Below are 22,431 nucleotides of genomic sequence, written 5' to 3'. Positions count from 1 at the left end.
TACATTGATATAATATTGCCACGCAGAATATCGTGATACTATCCTGTATTGATTTTTTCCCCCCACCTCTATGTAAATGTATATATATCTATTCATGTCCGCCAAGCATTGACATTTAGCTTTCTGTAAGTATCATATGAAACAAGAATATCTAAGGAATCTATAGGCACCATATCCTGTCGGGAAATTGTCGAAAATAACGCTGCAAAGTTAGGCTTTTTTTGTTTCATTCAAAGAAATTCAGAGCAGTGAAGCTTAAAGTTGAGGAAAGTTTGAGAAAATGCTGCAGTTGTCCACACTTGTTTGAGTTCAGTTTGACTGAATACTGTTGGTCAGAATACTCTTATTTGACAAAACAATTCTTGATTGAATTTAATTTTGTGGACATAAAATGCAGTTAAACACTTAAATCCCAATATATTGTAGTGCAATACTCACCATATCACAAAATGCTTCAAATCGCAATAATATCGTATCGTGACTCAAGTATCGGGATAAAATGGTATCGTGGGGCCTCTTGTGATTTCCACCTCTACATTTACATTGGTGGCTAAAACAAACATGTTTTTGTCTTTCAGCATTGTCATATTAACTTGCCTGTTATTAACATTGTGTAAGTGTGTATTTTAACCCAAACTATGATTTTTTTCATCCTAAATCTAATCAAGTAGTATTGTTGTCTAAGCCCAACTAAACAGCGACAGAAAATAATAAGTCAGCTAAAAAAAAAAAGAAAAAGTCAGTAATTCCAGAGAAAATAAATTAGTTTTTAAACAGCATTTATTTAGCTTTCTCCATACAATACATTTAATGTACAACAGCACATACTGTATTCTGAAATAACTCTCAGTATAAAATAGGGCTTCTACAATCAAGGTACAGTCATAAAATGCTCTGAGGGACATGACGACGACGGCAACAGTAAAACACCTTCATATAAAGCGCAGGATATTGAGAGAAGTGATTGTATTTGCCGAGCTGCTGCTGTAGGAAGCAGAACTTCACACCACACCTCTCAGAGCATCCGACATCCTGCAAGAACCCGTGTGTTTTTTTTTTCTCTTGGTTCTGGTTTCACAACTGAGGAGATTCCAAACGATGATCAAACGCATAAGAATATGATCTATTACAACTGCTGAAAATATAACTTTTGGTAATATGAGAGGATAAATCAGGCCTTGTTTGGATACTGAATATATACCAAGGTCAAAGCATACACCGTATTATGACTGCTAATCAAGCCTATATCTTTACAATCATATATTGAACCGTTTGTTTGTGACTGTAGCTGTAAAGACTGGATTGTTTCTGAGTGTTTTCCTGACATCAAACACTTAAACACAGCAAACGAATACTGTACTATCACTGAAGCCACAAGAAAACCAGCTTGTTTCAAACATGGTAAACATGAGCCAATTATAGTTCGTTTTAAAGAGGATTTTATCGTCTGCAGATGTGTATCAGAGCGAGTGTGTGTGTGGGCCTTTATAGTGTCTATAAATGTGTCTTTAAATAGAATACACATAACATTTACCAGCTTTTGTGTTAGTTTGCTATTATGTAGTGCTTCAGGTGTTGAATATACATTATATAACATGTCCAATTGGTATGAGAGAAGGCCTAGGTACAAGGAAACATAAAAAGATAGAGTCTGACTGAGAGGCCAAACAAACATCAGGAGAGAGAAAGGAGAGATTTGTCTCAAGTCTTGAGGTAAGCAATGTGTTTCAGTATAATGCCCTACAGACAATCATACAGTTACAATCATTAATTCTCTATATACAAACTTCCTGATTTACATACACTGTACTGCTCCTCAGTTTAAAATTTAATAAAACTAAATGTGAGATCATATCCATGGTGCTATTTTTATTTTTTATTTTTTTTTAGAGGGAGGAGGGGACTCCACGAAGCCTGTGTCATGAGGTGGGCGATAATGAACATTATGGCTATTGAAGATGGCCTGTTTCCTCTTGCATACATCACACATACTATCAAATATCTACAACAGTGCAAATTTTCCTGTTCAATCAAAACACTCGCAAACAATTGGCTAAACTACATCAGCTTGTTTTTGAAGTTATATGGGGAAGATGGCAAAGTACAACTATCCGAGTAGATGTTGACATAGAAAATGTACATGCCTGTTATGTATATATCCGTTAGTTAGGCCTGCATGTTTTAGGGGGGGGGGGGGGGGGTCACGTCAACTCTGTTTACTGCGTTACATGAATGGAGGAAGTCTACTGTGGCACGGTGGTTCAAATGAAAAAAAAAAAAAAGAAAGCGAGGACAAACCAGCGCTCTACCCCACATGGCTCCACTGGATGTAGGCACCGTTTTTACTGTTACCTTCTTAGAAGACATGGTTGAGCTCAATAACATGTCAAGCCTATCCCGCATCTCTCCAAAACATACGCTGCGCCACCTAAATGTGTGTCTACTGAAGGAGGCTTAATGCAAATACGAAATAAATGTGCTATAGTAGTAACAGTTTGCGCACTCATTGACACTACGGACTGTAACTGAGACATGACATCAACAAGCTTTACGAAGAGGAGGCTATAGGATGCTACAGTACTAGTGCTACCTGAACATGCTACAGATTGAGACTACGACGATGGGAGACGGTTTCACATTAGCACAAAGCAGGAACCAGCTTTGCTGAGCAGCTCCACCCATCCCAGGCCACAGAGCCGCTGACTCCAGCTCTGTCCAGAACCAACATGTTTTTCTTTTTTAAAAAGCAAACCAAAGTATGTGTTCTTTGTTTTAGACTTAAATCTTGTCCTAAGAAATGTTATGTACCATTTTTAAAATGACAAAAGTACCGTCTTTGCAGCTTGATGGATCAAGTACTTAGTAAAGCTGGCTTATTGTGTGCAGAGGAAAGCTCCCCATCTGTAGTCAGTTCCTGTCATACGACACACACGTACACACAAGCACACACACGTCCATACAAACACTCGCACAAGCGCACAAACCCTGAAGTAAGGAACGATTTCTATCGTCACACAGCACTATCGTTTTGATTATCATTGAGTGAGAGCTGGGATTGCATACTGTACCATACATCTCCGAGGAGAGGCACCCTTCATCAATATCAGCTCATTCATTTCATTTCACACGCACACACACACGCACACACACAGGAATAAAATTTTTAACTGGTCAAAAAAAATTACAATCACATGCTTTATAACGGAATGTAGAGAAAGCTCATACCAGACCTTCGATTTTAGCCAAGCACACAGACTGTTATGAAGTGTCTCCTTGGCTTTAACCGTGAAAATTTGAGAATTCATAAGATTTCCAGACGTTCTGGTGGAATTTAACAAAAATCCTTCTCACGGTCACCCAGCCATCGATTTAATGACAAACTTCTGAAATGCTTTTTATACATAACTGGGACGTTATGACAGTTGTCCCTTCAGAAAGGACTATAATAGTTATTTTCTTTTTTAAATTATTTAAAATATATCCCCCCCATATTAAGTGGGGGCTCTGCACCTAGTCTATCTGACCCCTGGCAACAGACACCATGAGTACACCAACAACTAGATATACCTCCAAACATCTGGACTGAGTGTCCATTCACATGACGTATACTTCATTCACGCTCTAATAGAGAATGCAAAGTGATCAGACCTTCAAAGCAAGCTGCATCCAAAGTCTACTGCGTGAGATATTTGAGAACAGCGTTTACTGGCAATTCCTGCTCAAAGAATTCTGTAACCTCCCCGGGTTTTCTATCTGCCGCTCTCCACTCATGCTGAGAGAAAAGCTGCTTCTGTTTGCTCTGCAGCAGGGGTTGGAACTGGTTCATTTCTGTCTTATCACCATAAAGCTAACAGAGCATTTAACAATATGTTTGACAATTTTGCCCTTTAGTGTGCATTGTGAGCTGTTAGCGTGCCCGTGTGACAGAGCTGTATCTTGGAGCGAGAGAGAACGTCAAGCCTGTTCAGAAGCTGCTCCGTGCATTGCTTCCCCCCTCTCTGCAATGTTAAAACACCCTGACTGAGAGATCCTCAGTGTGTACGTTTTGGACTCCTAGGCAAGGTTTAGTAAGGTAAGAGTTTAACCACAAGAATTGGACAGCTATCAATTTGGCTACTTAATCCGCAGAAAAGTGCAAACAATCACTTTGTGTTTCTGACCTGCTTTAGCTCTATATTTGACTGTTCTCTGTTTAAAAAAAATAAATTAATCACTGATAAAAAAAAAAAGAAAAGAAAAGAAAATATAACTCAAATATAAGAGCCCCAAAGCTTAATCTGATCAAAGTGCAGCACCCCAGCATCAGTGGAAGGAGTGGAAGTGTTTGAATAGGTTCACATAGCAGGTCCTAGTTCAGGGACTGGTGGGGTTCTAGCTCTCTGAGAGTACTCGCACATACCATGATAGATATACTCACACTCACACTCACACACACACACACACACACACACACACACACACACACACACACACACACACACACACACACACACACAGACACACACACACAGACACACACAGACACACAGAGTCTAGCTTAGATGAGTCTGGCCTCTCCCTCCATGTCTGGCGGTAGATCACACACTCCTGTGAAGTGCATCTCCTTTCCTTTGCTCCCCTGTCCCGGCCCGGCTCTGGCCCCCAGGCTGGGAGAGGGCTGTTGGGCCTGAGGGTCTGGCGATGTCCCACGGGGGATTCCACCTGCCCGCCTCTCTTTCAGGAAGACCTCTAGTCGGCGCAGCATCTGCTTGGGGTTCTTTTTGGCAAACAGCTCCACTTCTGAAGGGTTGGAGAAAAAACAGAAACGGTGGGCCTCACGGCGGGATGACAATCTGTGTTTCTGCAGACTGAATGTTGAGTTTAACGCACAGACCCATGAGAGTCCGACAATATTGGAAATGCATGAGTAAAATGAGAAGATTACCACCACTCGCATCTCTTTACATCAGCGTTTCCCCTACCATTATACACATGACCTACGAGGAATTAATTTATCCGTTTTTTCTAATAAATAAACATAAACTTGACGTTTAAAGTTGGAATAATCCCCTAATTATGCACAGTTCAAGTATTGTGTTTCTGAAAGTTGTGGTGTTTTTTTAATTAGATCGTTTATCTTTTCATAGCCGTTTGTCTTTAAAGAACGTGCATTAATCACTTCAGTTGTGGCATAGAGTTGCGGCATGATGCACTTCCAAAAGCTGCACAATGACCTAACCAACACTGACTCTATCCCAAGCCATGTGAGGTAATTTATCTGATTTCAGGCAGCTACAAAAAAGGCTTTTTACACATTGTCACATATGCAGTGTTGCTCCCCAAGACCTGTAAACAGTGTTGATGTAGAAAATTGGTAGAATTTCCCTTTACTGACGCATTATCAAAGTAAGAAAAATAGGAGAAACTCTAATACATGCAAAACTTTCACCACAGAACATCTGCAATACAATAATAGATCTTCTCATTACAAATGAATAAACAGGCTTGATTTTGTAAGTGCTTACTAATAGTAGAGACCATACACCATCTTCTTTACCTTTTAGTACAAAGCCAGAGTCAACAATGGTCTTCTGTTGGGTCTTCCACAGTTGGTACAGATGCAGATACGTGGCAACGTAGAACTCGTTGAGCACACCAACCACTTGCTGACGACGATTACACTCCCTGGCACGATGAAAACAGAGCATTTGTCTATTTGTCACACAGAACCATGTGCTGCACATACTGAAGAAGATGCAGTAAAACAAAAACTGAGGACCAGTGACTCACTTGGACAAGGCTTCCTCTCTGAGTACTTGCAGAGCGATGCGGGTCATGTTGATTGACATCACACTGAATGGAAAGTTCTAAACCAGAGAAAATACACAAAGAAATGTAAGTCCAGGTGGAGTACTTACAGAGGCTACAGGAGCAAGGCCTGAAACAAGCTCGTCTTGTAGCTGGCTTTATTGATCCCTGAGGGGAAATTCTCTTTTTTTTTTGCTCTAGTTCCCTCTGCGGGGAGGACAAAGGTCAGGGTCAGCTACAAAGTAACATGCCTGAAGTGGGAGGCGTTTCAGTGTCTCTGGAGGATTAGTGAAATCTGATTCCTTAATAAAACACATGCATGCGTGCACAGCCGAGCTGACTTTGGCACAAATTGCCTTATAGGAGTGTCTTTATGGCCTGGTGTTACCTGTGTCGGGTGTTGTGATAACTTGTAGATGTCTCTAGCCAGCGGTAGAGTTTCTGGGTCCATCACAAAGTACAACGTATGCATCAGTCCCAGGAAACCCGTGCCACGTAGGTCAGTGGCTGGGTCTGTACCTGCAGCACAGAAAACAAACCGACACAGAGACGATGTAACACACAGATCGTGATGTTTCCTTGTTTGGTTGAAATACTGCTTTTTCTTTTCTAAAAAAAATATTATAGCTTTACTCAATTCTTTCAATTAATGATTTAATTCATTAATTTGATTGATATGATTTAATTTATTCAGAGTAGCATTTAATACTGGAGAAATAGCATGTGTTGCACTATACTTTGTTAATGAACCATAACATTGAATAGCTTAAAAATAAACTAAATTATAGAATCAAGGATTAGTTCACTAGCAAGATTTAAGATGGAAGTCCACAGACTTAAACCAGTGTATCTTCAGCAAAGGATTGTACTGGTGTCTAACCCTGAAAGCCGATGTTTTCCCAGTGACCCCCAAAGCGAGGACAGTCCAACCTGCTGCCAATCAGCCTCTTATAAATGGTCTGGAGGACACGCATGTGGACTGTTTGGCTGTTGTCCACATGGCCTGTAAAAAAAACCACGCACAAATATGCAGGACTGAAACTCAGCAGTTTATTAGAAATACCCTTACAAACCATGTCTAGAGAGTTCTTCACACGGCAGAATGATTGCACAAACAGGTGCAGCAAACACACACTCACACTGTGCGATGGCAAAGACCAGATCCCTCTCCTCCAGGAGTTCCCTGTGCAGCCGTGGAGGTCCGAAGAGGAAGTGTGTGATCGCGGCCAGACCTGTCCTGCGAATGGTTGGCTGGATGTTCTTCTACAGAGGGGAGCAGAAATAAAATACCGCTTTTAAAATGATAGTAAAAGCTATCAAAACAATTCTTTACAAAATCCACAAGTAATCCAACTGATTCTTATTTGAACATAATGACTCAGCAAGAAAATTGTGATTTGAATCAACTGAAATAATTCTTTATTTTGCTGGTTGTATGCATACCTCTCTTAAGTAGATGTTTCACTGATATAAATCATGTTGTGGAAATGTACATTGTGTAGAATTTTGTCTTTGTTTCTAAAAAAAACAACAACAACAAAAAACCCTCCCTGCTATTATTTGAGAGTTGACCATTATTGAAATTGAGAATATATTATTTTTATTTTATACTGTTGGAGAATTTTTGGTATGCAGCATTCCTTACCAGCAAGTCCCCGAGGTCTGTGGTCTGGAAGTACTGCAGGGCTTCATTGAAGGAGATGAGCGGGGTTGGGTTTGTGTCCTCGGTGAGAGCTTTTTGATATTACATAAAAAGTTAATCTTCAGAAACAGCAACTTACAGACACAAACATTAACAAAGCCTTCATCATTTTGACGCAAACAGGTAAAACAGTGGGATTTATCTAACCTTGTGGGACGTTCTCCAGAGCCTCCCACTCCTCTCTGGCCTTTTCCAACTCCTCATTTTCCTCTGTATAGATAATATTTTAAAAAGAAGGTAAGAAAATAACAAAATAATACAACAAATGTGTCACACACAAACTTCACCAGAAGCGCTGTTAGGGGATGAGTATCTTCTCAGCAAATGGGCTATGGTGCATTGGCTGACATCCATCCAGCTCAGACATAAATCCTTCCTGTCTAACAGACCTGCATCACTCAGAGTGCCACTGAGACCCTGTGCTTCCTCTGAGCAGGCAACCTGCAATCCTGGGGGAGGTTTTACCTGCAGCAGCTGCCTTGTATCTAGGATACACTGTCTCACATTCCTGTGGGAAGAGGATGTGAGACAAAAGAGAGGTTATGTGAGAGTATGTGTGTGTTACCTGCAGGCTGAGGCTGGTCCCCTCCGGCTGCCAGGGTCTGCAAAAGACCATTCTGCTTCAGTGCTGAAATCTGGACAGGAACCAAACAATGGATTAGCTTCAAAGAGGGACATGTTGGTTGCAATGAGATGCTAAGAATTACATTTTTATTACCGGCAGGGATCTGAGTGGTGCGCTGCCGTTGGTGTGGTCTTTGACATTATGACTAATTATCAGTCCGTTCATGACCTGTGAAGACAAAAGTTTGGAATACCAATTTCTAAATTAAAGACTTAAGATGAAAAACAAATTATAAAGGATCAACAGGAAGTGATTTGTACTCACAGGCTTATGGTTGGAGTGTCCATTGGTGATATCCTCTAATGGTTTACATTCATGGGACAATCCATTCAGGCCCTGATGGGGAAGCAACACAGAGCAGGTGCTTCAGACATGTACACAGTGTAACAATAGTGCAGGTCTCAATGCTTTTACAAGTCGTTCATTATCATGGATCTTTTAAAATCTTTTCTCATATTTGGTAGTTCTGGCATTGCTGAAACTTTAAACCAACTTATGGCAATATTTAGTAGAACAAGCCAAATAAAAAATGTCAGAAATGCTGCAGAAGTTGCACACTTGCAAGCACTTCAGTTCTTCTTTTAATTAGGATGCTTCCTGTATTGTATGCCATTTTGTTGGTTGGTGTTCGCAGTTGGCCACTCTTCCCCAGCTCAACAAGCCTGAGTCTAAGAGTGCAGTGTGGTGGTTGAGCGAGATAGTGAATGACAGAGGAGAGGGAGCGACGTTCGCAATAACAAAGCCATGAATCACAGGAATAAAATGTATTTTGCAATTGTTTCACAGCAGTTATGTTCTAAAGCAGAAAAAAAACAAAACCTTTACACACCTCCGCACTACCCTGCAGGAAGGTGCTGGACTGCCTGATTTAAGGTGAATGCAGCCAAAGCACAAGCTTCATGCTGTCTACTGTGCCTCTCTGCTCTGTGTGTGGCTCAGCCCGCCTTCGGTCAAACTGGCACACCAACAGCACACAGCAAGGGAGAGACACAAGTAGCAGGGGAAACACTGATGCACATAAAAACTGACAGTGATGTAACAACCTGTTATCATACCAGGTTGTCAAAATATGCCAATTTGTATCGGCAATATGGCATTATTTGAAGACTTGGGAATGAGAATGGGCTGCACACAGGTTAGTAGCCGTGTTTCCATGAAAGTCAGAGCAAATTTTGAAGTGAAATTTTGAATTGTTGCATTAAAGAAAATGCAAATTAAGGATGTTTCCATCAGCTGCTTTAGCAAATATATAAAGCTGCATAAACGTACTTTCATCAGAAGATGGCAGTTTAATGTAATACTGTAGGCCAATTCGTCAGTAAACAGTAGAAGAAGTAGAGATGCACAAGAGAGAAAAAAACAACAACAGAAAAGAGGTTGCTAATCGGACAACTTTTGTCAGCCACGAGAGAAAATGGAGAGAAGTCTTCAGGAATTGGATTCAATTGGGCAACTCTTTCATGTCAGCTCGTCTTGACTGACAGAACACAAACAGCTGATCAGTCATGTGAGTTAAATGTTCGCCATGTAGAACTTCTTCCGAAAAAGTGTGTCAGCGCATTAAGTATATTTTTGGAAAAGACAAAAAGTACCTTGAGCAAGTGTACAAACGTTCATGCACATTTTCAAGTTTTATTGAATTCCATTGATTCCATTCCATCAAGCTTTTCTCATGCAAATCTTCAAAATGTGGATAGAAATTCATTGATGGAAACACGACTATTGGCAGGGGGCTCTTTACTGAAGCCCAGAGATGTCCCGTACACAGCAAAATAAAAATAAAAAAAGAAGCAAAGCGCATGGTCTCTGCAGAAACAGACACAACCACACAGGGGATCAAACTGATTTTTGAGAGCGTTTACTTGCATATTAGAACTTTACGGGTGCACTCCTTTTAGGAAACTGTCCCTGCCCTGTTACATTGCATCCAGCCAGGCTGGGGACATACTTATCCATCTGTTTACAAAAGAAGTAATACACAAGGATAGAGGCCAGGGAGCAATAAGTAATGTTACGGCTAGAGGCCACAAAGCTGGGGATAAGGGAAATGCCCTGTCAGCTGCCACCATAGTAACATGCCAAGCAAGGCAGGCCAGAGATTACAGCTAAAGCAGCAGGGAAACTGTTGACCTTAGGCCTTAAGTTAAACACATGTGACAGAACTGCTTAAACAAATTAGCTCTTAATTGTTTATTATACAACAGTGTGGAACAGGAAAGGAACAGTTATCCCAGAGGGTGACTACATCAATATGGCAACAGTGGTGAGACTTATATTCTGTTGACCAACACAGCAGGGGTTGTTTTCTGTTTAATGGTTTTAAGTTGCTGTAAACCCAAACACTGGAATGAGATTAAACGGTTATAAACTTTTGACCCAAGGTGAAACAATATTACCTCAGTGTGGGATGTGACATCAATGTCTTCTTCCATTGCATATGAGTGTGTTGGCTGGCGAGCGTGTTCCTGATCCTGGCCTCTAAAGGCTTCTGTAGTCGTGGACTGAGATGGGCTGAGGAGCTGATGCGAGGACCACCATGGTTTCCGTAGTGCACATTTGTAGTGACTGCAAGGATGTAAGCTTTTCTCCTTTTCTCCTCATATACACGGAGAACTCCACAATCACCAGTATGATTTCCAAAAACTGTCACTGGCAGAAGAAATCATATTCTTGTTTCTGCGTAATATCGATGATTGGTGCGGTTTTACTAGCTATTCTTAAGTCTAAACTTGAGTGAGTAAGCTGACAAGAATGTGCAGGTATCAGTCTACAAGAGCTGACAGGAGGAAATCCATCAATGCACAAGTTTCCTGGAAACCTGCCTCCTTCCTCTCCTCCACAGATCTGCTTGGCCAGTGGGTCCACTCCTCAGCCCCATCAGACATGCACAGAAGCTGGATAATGACATTGCTTTTCAGGGCTGGGCTCTCCCCGTCCGAGACACTTCATCACTTTGGCACTGAAGACAAAATCCAGTAGGCACCCAGAGGTTCTAGTACAGTTGCAGTTTAATTCACTTGCACCAAAGCTGTGTTATGTCTTCAGCCGCACATGAAACAGCAGAACACGTCCAAAGTAAGAAGTGAAGGTGTCCAGTGAGATGTGGGTCATGGATAGAGTTCTTGTCCGGTCAGAGTCCTGAGGAGGGGCTGTCATATGTACACAATATCTGAAAACTAACACAAAAAGAACAATTTAACTACACAATGTTAGTAGATGTCTGTCAATAAGCAACACACTAACCAATATAAGTTGCATGATAATGCAAATAACAAATAAAGGTTTAACTATGTCAAAACTGACTCTAAAAAATACTTTACTTAGTGCTATGTTATGGATTGGATCAAGAATATAATAGTGTAAGAGTCATAGTCATAGGTATATCTATACTTTTTACTACTTTTATTTTTGGTGCTTTGATAGTTTCACTTAAGTGACAAGTTACAAGTAAAGGTCCTGCATTGAAAATGTTACTTCAGTAAAAGCATGCAAGTATGATCAGGAAAAATACACTTGTGACTAATATACTTTTATATTTTATATCATCGAATGTCCATGTCTGAGAGGGTGAAAACAGCATTTTCTGCCATTTTTGTTAAAAGAATCACTTGTGTATCAAAACAGCTGTCTATGAATTTCTTTGTTGATCGACTAATTAATAAGTTGACTAATCATTGCAGCTCTAAATTAAAAGAATAATAAGAAAAAGCAGCATATCTTCACATTTGAGAAGTTGAAACCATGAAATGTTAGTTTGTACAGGAAAGATAAGAGCCTTTTATTGTTATTATACAGACACATATACAACGAAATTAGGAATGCCACAGCTGAAGGTGCATTAGGTATAAACAACATTAAACAGATAAAATGAGAATTAACAGATAAAAGAAAAATAAAACACTTAGGACAGAAGTAGTATGGTTTATGTTGTGATAAATAAATGCATAAATAAGATAATAAGGATAAGTCAGTAAGTATAACGCACATATTGAATGATATTGCATATTAGAGTTTAGGTATTGCACATGCTCTATGAGTATAATAGTGATAGTTGATTGAGCAATTTGTTGATTAACAGAAAATTAATTGGCATCTATTCTGATAATCATTAAATATAAAGTACAAGCTGTACTTGTTTGCTGGGCATTTTATAAACTCTTAATATGTTTTGTGTGCAAAAGTCTTCATCTGCTAAGAAGCTAAATCTATCAGATAAATCGTCACACCGTTAAAATAGTCACCAAAATTTTTTGTCAAAATCATCTCATGACGCTGGCCACCTATGGTAAAATCACCTACATCCTCAGTTGATCAGATCATGCGATTTTACCCCTTTGAGATAATGACCCATCTCTAGTGTGTGACTTAAGTGGATTTATTATGCCTAAGTCAAAATAAAATGTGACTTAGGCAATTTTTTGAACATGCCTTTGTGACTTAAGCAAGATATGGTAACACTTTATTTTGAAGGTGTCTACATAAGAGTCACACACCCCATGTCATAAACATGACATGGGGTGTGTCATGAACAATAATGGCACTTTGAAGTAACATTAATGCTCATGATACTTGTCATGTCATGTTTCTGACAGGCTTGTGTGACTTTTATGTAGACACCTTCAAAATAAAGTGTTACCATATCTTGTTTAAGTCACAAAGGCATGTTCAAAAAATTGCCTCAGTCATTTATTTCTCTTGTTACAAGAGAGTTACAAAATTTACACACAGTGTTATTACTATACCAATAGCCATCCTTTGTTACATCCTTTTTGAGTGAAATGATCAATAAATGTCATATGTTACACTTTTGGTGAAGTTTTTTTGTGTTTCCTGCAAAACTAGAAAAAATGAGTTAGGCGATTATTTTAACAGGGTGACGAAATGCAAGTTAGTGAAGTAAGATATTTTCCTCAAAGAGTGGCATGAAAAAAAGCCTCAAATGTGTCCTTAAGTAAATTAAATGAATTACTTTCCAGAACTGTGGAAGTCCAGCACGGCAGAGTACAGGCACATAGTCATGGCAAATTAAATAAATGTATTGAATAAGTGCAGCTTTGTCAGATGACAGTTGTCTACTGTCTTATATCGCCGCTTTGACAGCTCCAGTAGCAGCCTAACGTCAGCTAGCTCACATTATCTGTAGCCACCAACAAGCTAGCAATATGTCAGCTAGCAACCCCGCAGGCACAAAGACGCAGCTTCAGCTTCTCCTCAAACCGAGAATGCAGTACATGCACATATTGCATGAAAGGCCAGCCAAAATTTCCGGCAAACAGCTGAACAATTTAGGTCATGAATATCAAGTGCAATGAAGTAGTTGAGAGCCAGCTGACAGAAGAAAAGCCAGCTGTCAGGCTAACTAACGGGCTAGCCGTAGCTCTATTGAACTGTAACGGGGATGGAGTCTGTGCACAAATCCGCCAGCGACATACGGATTAATCTGTTTTTCTCTATAACGTATATTTAAAAAACGCTAAGAAACATTGCGTGCTGCGGCCTGTCCGAGTATATAATGCGATAAAAAGCATTTCAAAAGTACCTCAGTTTTTGACTGTTTCTCCCTCCAATCTCAGCTTCCCTTCCCCCGTCCAGTGGCCACGGTAATTTCAAGTGCATCATGGGAATTGTGGTTCCCTGTCGGACTGTAGCTTCATTACGTCATTGCTCTCTCTCTCTCTCTCTCTCTCTCTCTCTCTGAGTGTCTGATTTAACCCATAAGAACCCACGGTGACACGGGTGTAACAAACACTTTAAATGTTCTTGAATCTCCCATATCGTCACCTTGTTAAAATAATCGCCTGACTCATTTTTTCACGTTTAAAAAACTTCACCAAAAGTGTAACATATGACATTTATTGGTCATTTTTCACTCAAAAGGGATGTAACAAAGGATGGCTATAGGCAACAGTAATAACACTGTGTGTAAATTAGGTAACTTAAGAGAAATAAATGACTTAGGCAATTTTTTGAACATGCCTTTGTTTCCTGAATATTTGTAGGCTATAGACTATTAAAAAAAGAAAAAGAAACAAAAGCTCTAATAACAAATAATCTTTAACATGTTTATATTATGAAACATACATTCAATTACCTTATGGACTTGAATTAAATAAAATACATTGTGTTAAAATAATTATATATCAATATTTTATTATTATTATTATTAGTAGTAGTAGTAGTAGTAGTATAATTATTGTTATTTGTATATATTATATTTGTATTTATTTATGATAATTTTAACATTGCATTAATTGTAACTTATATGGTAAATGTTACAGACATAAATGTAAAGTAACAAAAGTCACCCCAAATTTCACTGGATTTTTATGTGACTTTAAGAATGTATTAAGACTCTCAAACTTGTAAATACTAACATTTTTAAAGAATAATAATAATAACAACAACAATAAAATTCTTATTATTCTATATTACTGAAGGTAATTTATGTACATTCTATGTTTATATGTAAATAATCATTCCTATCAAACATTTTCTATTTATTAATTTAAGTGTATATACTTGTTTCTCTGTACCAGTAAGTGCATGTCTGTACATTTAAATGTTGTTGTTTTTCCCCCATAATTAAACACAGATACTTCTCTTTGCTTGAAATAGAGTAAAGAGTCTCAGTTTTTCTTTGAACTTAATTCTGACTACAGTAATTATGGAAAGGCCTGTAATATACAAATGGTTTTGTTTTTTAACATAACCCCTCCAGAAAGCTTATGAAGTGCTACATTTCTCCCAGACTTAACCCTCCCTGACATTTGGAGTTGTATTCAAGTCAAAGGCGCATAGATGGAAACTGGATGAAAAAATAAAGAGGGCTGTCATCAGTGCCATGGGTTCGATATGACTGCCAGATAGCTTGTTTTGTCTTCCTGTTCTTATTACACAACTTATCTGCACTGCATAATTTTCCCTTTCCTACCCCAGAATCTCTCCGCTCCTCCCGTTACACAAATAATGGAACAAGAACTCAAAGTGGCTGCAACTCTCCTCACATCTGCTTATGTTCAGATTTTGAGGGATTTCAAGCAGATGTCAATTATTACCCTCTGGAACATTCTTTCAAGGGAAAAAATGTTTGTTTTGCATTGCACAAGGCAGCCCTTGGAGCAATTCTGCTCAAGTGTGTTTTATTTAGAGGACAATGGAGTCAGGAGCAACCAAACTGCGCATTTGTCTTATGTCTCAATTCTCAAAACGATTATGAAACAGGCTACCACAGTTCACAGGTTACAGGCAGCTCATTTCCTATTTCACCTCAGGAACTTCCTTTATATGGCGTCATAAGAGAACCATAAAATAGAATAAATCTGCAAAAGAAATTAAATGTGGAAATATAAAGAGGAATTCATAAAACAATAAATGGGTTATTAAAAAAAAATGGAAATTGCCTATAAAGAGAAATACAGAGAAACAGGGAAAGGGGAAAGGGGAAAAGAATAAAGGAAAAGGAAGGAATTGAATTAATAAATTAAATTATATAAAAATGAAAATAGAAAATAAAAAAATAAAATTAAGTCAGAACATGCAATAAAAATGTGTTTTTAATATATAAAAAAATTGTAAAAACACATTAAAATGCTTATAATTATTGTTTTATATTTCATAATGTATTCATATTTCCAGATTTTCTGTTCTATTCTATTATTTTATTCATATTCATTATTTATTAGCATTTTTTATTTATTTATTTGTGCTTTTATTCATTTGTCCTTATACGTACACATTTATTTTCTTCTTATTTTACAGATATATTCTTATGATTCCGACCTTCAGGCCTTATAGTCTAGTCTTATTTTTTTAAGTAAATCATTCTGTATTAGTTATGGGGAATATCTTGCAGCCAAGGTAATCATGCAAGACAGAAAGTGATTGCTCTACTCTAACTAATCCCAGCCCCTGTAGTCTGCGCTACTTCCAAGAAAATGAGTTGTTACAAAACATTTTGGATTGACACACAAAATAGGAAAAAAGTTACACAACTGGCAATAATAGAGGACAGATTTCCTGTTTGGGATGAGATCCACAGTTACTCGATCTTGGGGAATGTACTGCTGGCTCGCACTGAGCTGCTCGCTGCTGGGCTCCTCACACATCTGAATGGCCAAACACCTGCTCGTTCTGGCAAACAGTCAGTATGAAAACCCATCAAGGAACAGGAAGACATTTTTTATGGCCTTCGCTTCTCATGGTTTTAAAAAAGAAGATTTAAATCATCCCTCATCTCTGTCAAAGTGGAATGAGTTTCCAAGATAAGTTTTGAGTTGAGTTTTTCAAAGTCTGTATGACCAATGTGTATGTCTTTATCTTATTAGCTAAGCATGACCACTGAAATGTTTTATTAGCTTTTATTCGGGGTCACATGCATCTTGAAAGTACAGAGTAATCATTCTCCAAAGTGCTCTTCCAAAAGCATAAAAACAAGAGCATAAAAGCATAAAAACATAAATACCAATGACTTTGCAATCGTTTATTCATTTGGCAGTCATTGTAATGTAATGCATCTGCGCTACATCAATAAATAAAACACTGAAATAAAAGTGCAATTTCACAGCAGAGGGAAGGACAATAACTGAGGTGTTATCAGAAGGAAACAATGAGCAGTTTGTTACACGGTTTACTGCTCACACCAACTCGATTGTCTGCCAAAGGTAGAGTGGAGGGATATGGAAGAAATGTGTCAGAAACAATCAAAGTGTAAGATGCTAATCCCATGACAGATTTTTCTATTAAGAGGGGTAAGAAAAAACACATTTGCCAATTTAAAAACCAACATCTGTGCTGAGATTTTCCCATGATCTCAGACAAGCATCATCTCCTTCCGATCTTCTTAATTCAGTTTGGATTTCTCGTATTGTTTCAGCAATTCTAAGCAGATTTGTATGATTTTTTTTTAATGAGCAGAGGTTGCTCCTGTGCAACCGTTGAGCGCAGTGTGCCAAAGCTCAAGAGGCATCTTGTGTCAGCAGGCATGGGCCATCTCCATAGAAACATTATTAGCCATCCTTTGTCTGAGGTGTTTGGCAAAGTCCACCTGCGTCTGAGAGAGCATTTTGTTTATGATCGTCTTTGGGATCCAGCCCTGCAGACGACAAAGACAGTGTTAGATTGGCTAATATGATGTTTAGATACAGTTGTTACTTATAGTTCTTGAATACATTAAAGTGCAAATCAGTGTGGTTACTTTGGAAAAGTCATATATATATATATATACCTTTAGATCTATACTTAGTAACCAGGTGAAGTTGGTCTTATTTGGATCTTCAGCACAAGGCTTCATGACTATACAGGTCGGTCCATTCTCCGCTCTGAAAAATGCAATGAACAACATCAGTTTAAATAAACCAGAGTATTATTTAGTATGATTTTCTGGTACAATTTTTTCTTCCTGATAACAAATCAGATTTCTTTTAACAGCTGTATACCAGGGATGGAATGTAACTAAGTACATTTACTCAAGTATGTGTACTTTACTTGAGTATTTCCATTTCATGTAACTTTATACTTCTACTCCACTACATTTTGAGGCAAATATTATACTTATTACTCCACTACAAAAAACATGATCAATTTAAAGTGATTTGAAATTAAACTTCATAACAGTACATTAAGTAGTTAAAATTAGCCCTATCTTTGCAAAAATGATAACGGTACTTACATAAGTGCATCAATACAAATAATCTTAGAATATACAGTATTTAGAACATATATAACAGTCATAAAGAATACTTTTACTTTTGATACTTTAAGTACATTTTGATGCTGATACTTTTGTACTTTTACCTAAGTAAGGTTTTGAAAGCAAGACTTTTATTTGTATAGGAGTTATTTCACAGTGTGGTATTATTTATTATATAACTGCTACTATTGTTGTATGGCCTGGCTCAGGTTAAAGCCTTTGTAAAACATGAACAAATACAATATATTGGATCGGTGCACAGAATACGCTGATACCTGATTCCACATTTTAGGCTAAGGTAAGATATTATAAGGTGTTTCCATCCATCCTTTGTCTGATCCATTTTCCTCCTCACATAAATGCACAAGTAAATTATTTCCTCCTTCTGTTGGGAACTCACCTCACCACACCCCTCTGCTCCGGCATCTTTGCACATTGAGTGGACATTCCAGCCAGAAAGCAGGTGGAGCCCCGACGCTTGGCACAGCGGACGCTGACAAAGTCCCTCGGTCCCGCCACAGTCTCTGCAGCTACCTCATGGGTAACCATTGTGTCCTGGCCTATCTTTTGAAGGATCTGTGGAATCCCATTATGAATATTTATCAGTGTTCTTGCATATATATGTTACTGGTCTCATTGTGAAATGTGAAATGGAACCAGAATAAAAAGGATCCCTGTTTGACCCCTGGGGGCTGCCCGTGTCTTACCTTAACCTCTTTGACACGAGGGTTCCACTCTCCCATTTGCTCCATATTTCCCACAAGCTCTTCATAAAGATTGTCAGGGTGTTGCTCCAACATCACCTCCAGCTTGAACACCTTCCCGATGTCAGGCAACACTTTACTCAGGACTTTGTCTCCATTTGCCTGAGGAAGGGTGCAAACAAGTACTGAAACTGTCACATATATTGTGTCACATTTGAAAACATATAGATAATGTCAGATTATCTGTGTCATTAGAACAGACCCAAATTAGTTGAATTAAATATTCTGCTATTCTGTATGTTCTGTCCAATACTCACAGCTACAGTTTCAATGGTCCAGCCGTCCTGTTCACTGAGGATGCTGATGGCTTTCTGCAGTGCATCCTCACCTTGCTTCACATAAGACATCTCCTCCTCGCTGTACCCCTTCTCCTCCTCTATCCGAGAACCTATAAAGTAAAACATGTCAGTCAACTTCCACAATAATGTTTCTATATTTTTTTCAGATAAATGCGTCACAAGAAAAACACTGACATGTTTGTTTAGACATTAGACAAAAGCTTTTTTATGCTCTTATCAAAGCCACCAGACTCTATTGTCAAAAACAGTTATTTCATTTTGAAAAATGCCAGATTTGCTGGTTGAACACCTTTCTAACGTCAGACAACATCTTACTCAGGAATTTGTCTCCATTTGGCTAAGGAAAGGTGGAAACAAGTACTGGAATATCTGTCCCAAATGATCATATTTAACAACTCACTGAGGAGGGAGCTTCGTCTGCGGACTTGGCTGATCCAGTTACTGGGTCCCGGACCTGCCAGTCTGTTCAGCTCATGGTGAATAGCCACCATGGCATTCTTCCTCAGACCTGTGAGACGGAGGCAAAAAGTACACAATTATTGCAGTACTATAGTATATGAAAATAAAGGAAATTGCAAGAACAGAAACTAATAATATAAAGTTTTGCTTTATTCTTTTTAGTTGAACGATTTAGCAAATCTGAACCTGGGCTCCATGCAGAACTCCACGAAGAAAATGTGTGTTTTTGAGCAGCAAGTGAAACCTGGAGAAACTAGGCCAAGGCAAGAAGCTGAATGTCAGTCTAAACAGGACGCTCTCACTCACCTGTCATGTTCCTCATATGCCGATAGGAGATGCCAGCACACAGTTTGAAGGTTGCAGGCAGCATTTTCTGTTTTAGGAGTCTCTTGCAGCTTGAAAAGAACCAGAAAAGTGTAAAAAAGCAAGTGGATCCCAAAGATTCAATATTTAGTTGAGCTGTAAAACTTCTTCCAAGAAGTAACCTCACTGCTGATAGTGCTGTAGAGAGGATCTGGATTTCTAACTGTGGAGGTTTGAAAGTGTCTGTATATATAAGAGCGCTGCCCACAAGGCCGCCGGGCTATCACCACGTAGATAAACACACACACATCACTTCGCTGTTCCAACGGCCATGTCGCCAAGGTTGCCTGGCGGACACGACGAGCACGTCTCAGACTCACACAAACTCTGTGTCAGATAACGTGCCCTGGCCCACTGGATTGCTCAAACACACACACACATTCACAAACATTCCCATAGCAGTGGGTGATATCAGTGATGAGAGCACCTAAGAGAGAGGTCAGTGGCAGAGACCCTGAGTGACTCATCCATCCCTCATGGTCCATTTCTGCTTAAACACTCACTGGAATTTGAGGGCAGAAAAATTCCATTCGGTTTAGCTTGTTTCTTCCTCGTTATGATTGATATCTTAGTGAGCTAGAGGCATTATCTCTGGTGTGATTATCAGTGAGTGGAAATGACAGCCTTTAACCTAAATGTCTTGCCTTGGGTCATGGAGACTTGAGGTTGCTTATAATCATGATTTATGAACAGATTACAAAAGAATAAGGAAAATATAATATGTCGAAAAATAAATAAATAAAAGAATAAATAAGTGTGTAAAACTTGTGGGAATATAAAGAGGAATAAATTAAATAATTAAAAAAGTAAATAAAAGATTTTGAAATATAAAAAGAAATTCAGAAAATCGTAGATGATTGGGAAATATAAAGAGAAGTTAATAAAAAATAATAAATAAGAAAATAAAATGTGGAAATACAATAAATAAATAAATAAGGAATAAATATGGAAATATAAAGAGAAGTTAATATAATAATCAATCAGAAAATAAAATGTGGAAATACAAAATAGATAAATTAGTAATAAATAAATGTGGAAATATAAAGAGAAGTTGATAAAATAATAAATAAGAAAATAAAATGTGGAAATACAAAATAGATAAATAAGTAATAAATAAATGTGTAAATATAAAGAGAAGTTGATAAAATAATAAATAAGAAAATAAAATGTGGAAAAACAAAAATAAATAAAAAATAAATAAATAAATGTGGAAATATAAAGAGAAGTTAATAAAACATTTTAAAAAATGTAAAAAATGGGGGGCGTCCCGGTGGCTCACACCGGTAGAGCGCTTGCCATGTATGCCATGTGCTGCGGCGGATTCGGGTTCGAATCCGGCCTGAGCTCCCTCTGCCGCATGTCTTCCCCTCTATAACCCCCTTTCACTCTGTCACTATAAATAAAGCAACAAAAATGCCAAAAAAAAAAAAATCTTAAAAAATGTAAAAAATAGTGGGAAAACAAAAACAAAAAACAATTCAAAATGTGGAAACATAAAGTGAAGCTAATAAAATAATACACAAAAAATAAAATGTAGAAATAAAATTAAATAAAAGAATAAATAAATGTGGAAATTTTCATAGTTTTTTTTATTAATTTCTTTCTGAAAATATTATTTTTATATTTATTTATATTATATTTATATCTATGTAACTAGTGCATATCAATTACTCTATTTCTGCAGAAACAAGGCGTTACAAATATACTAAGCAATCATGTACAATATGCTCAGTCACTCTTTCTGTAAAAGTCAAGGTTAAACAAAACCCACTCACTGAGGGTTTAATATTGTTCAATAGCAGCCCTGTCATTTCCTCCATGGCGGTTAGACTTGTCAAACACATCACATTTCATAACAAACCAACATCCAAACATCAGCCTCATTATTCTGCTTCGGCCTCTCTCTGTCAGGGAAATTGAATCACGCTCTGGAAGTTTTTTTTCCAAAAGGCTTGCTTATCCGTCAAAAGGCGCGCCATGATCTGTTAATAACATGTTTGATCAAGCTGCTCATATGTTTTGACAACCTTGCTTATGCCGTCCAAGCACAATCCAAACTATCTAACAGCAATATTGCCTCAGCGAGCTGCATGTCAAACACACACTCAGAGTCAACAATGCACAAGACCACAGGAATGGAAAGGGAGAGGCAGACCATCTGATTAGTGAACAGAGAAAACAGAAACAGATGAATAAATCTGAGAGGAAGATTGGAGTCACCTTAACCTGCAACCTCGCGTCCCTCTGGCTAAATAACAGGAATTATCCATCAATCGCTTTGGCCTTCTGCAGGGTGAGTTCTCTCGTATTATATGAGTACACTAAGGCCTCGTACTTATCTGACCCATTACTCAGCCAGCGTGGACAGACCAGGTCTCTTCTACTGTAAAACTCTCCAGGAGCCAAAGTGGGTCATGTGCTTGTTTCTAATGACTCCCTATTTGACAAGAGCAGAATTATTCTTTAATGAGCCCATATGGATCCTACACTGGTCAGGGTTTAAAGGGGAGACACTAAATGTAAATAGGTGGATAAGATTTATTGTGACTAGGAAAACAATAACTTGGTCCCAAATGCAATAAAACGATTCAGTTAATTAATGCATTGGGAGACAGTGAGGCGCATAATGTTTGTCTTTACAAATAGGTATATGTGAGCATAAGTTTAGACACATCTCCTCATTCAATGCTTTTTCTTTATTTAAAAAAATATATATTTTCAACATTGTAGATTAATACTGAAGA

The 22,431-nt window shown here is 38.2% G+C and overlaps 2 protein-coding genes across 2 annotated transcripts; both read right to left on the bottom strand.

Moving 5' to 3' along the window:
- Nucleotides 1-762: 762 nt before the first annotated feature.
- On the bottom strand, nucleotides 763-13,742 carry elmod3 (ELMO/CED-12 domain containing 3). Its single transcript, XM_059336973.1, has 13 exons — nucleotides 13,654-13,742; nucleotides 10,511-11,290; nucleotides 8,379-8,450; nucleotides 8,208-8,282; nucleotides 8,055-8,124; nucleotides 7,637-7,699; nucleotides 7,433-7,521; nucleotides 6,927-7,050; nucleotides 6,668-6,790; nucleotides 6,176-6,306; nucleotides 5,770-5,846; nucleotides 5,537-5,664; nucleotides 763-4,779 (listed from the first exon to the last, which is right to left on the bottom strand). The coding sequence occupies exons 2-13, from the start codon at nucleotides 10,544-10,546 to the stop codon at nucleotides 4,538-4,540; spliced, it is 1,230 nt and encodes a 409-aa protein (XP_059192956.1). The 5' UTR covers nucleotides 10,547-11,290; nucleotides 13,654-13,742; the 3' UTR covers nucleotides 763-4,537.
- Nucleotides 13,743-16,649: 2,907 nt separating this feature from the next.
- star (steroidogenic acute regulatory protein) lies at nucleotides 16,650-19,858 on the bottom strand. The gene is made up of 7 exons (XM_059337298.1): nucleotides 19,631-19,858; nucleotides 19,266-19,373; nucleotides 18,824-18,954; nucleotides 18,510-18,668; nucleotides 18,203-18,378; nucleotides 17,338-17,431; nucleotides 16,650-17,205 (listed from the first exon to the last, which is right to left on the bottom strand). The coding sequence occupies exons 1-7, from the start codon at nucleotides 19,692-19,694 to the stop codon at nucleotides 17,086-17,088; spliced, it is 852 nt and encodes a 283-aa protein (XP_059193281.1). The 5' UTR covers nucleotides 19,695-19,858; the 3' UTR covers nucleotides 16,650-17,085.
- Nucleotides 19,859-22,431: the final 2,573 nt, after the last annotated feature.

The sequence above is a fragment of the Centropristis striata genome, chromosome 7, assembly GCF_030273125.1.
Source record: "Centropristis striata isolate RG_2023a ecotype Rhode Island chromosome 7, C.striata_1.0, whole genome shotgun sequence".
Lineage (NCBI taxonomy): Eukaryota > Metazoa > Chordata > Actinopteri > Perciformes > Serranidae > Centropristis > Centropristis striata.
Note: the sequence above shows the minus strand (reverse complement) of the source record. Positions and strands in the feature narration are given on the sequence as shown.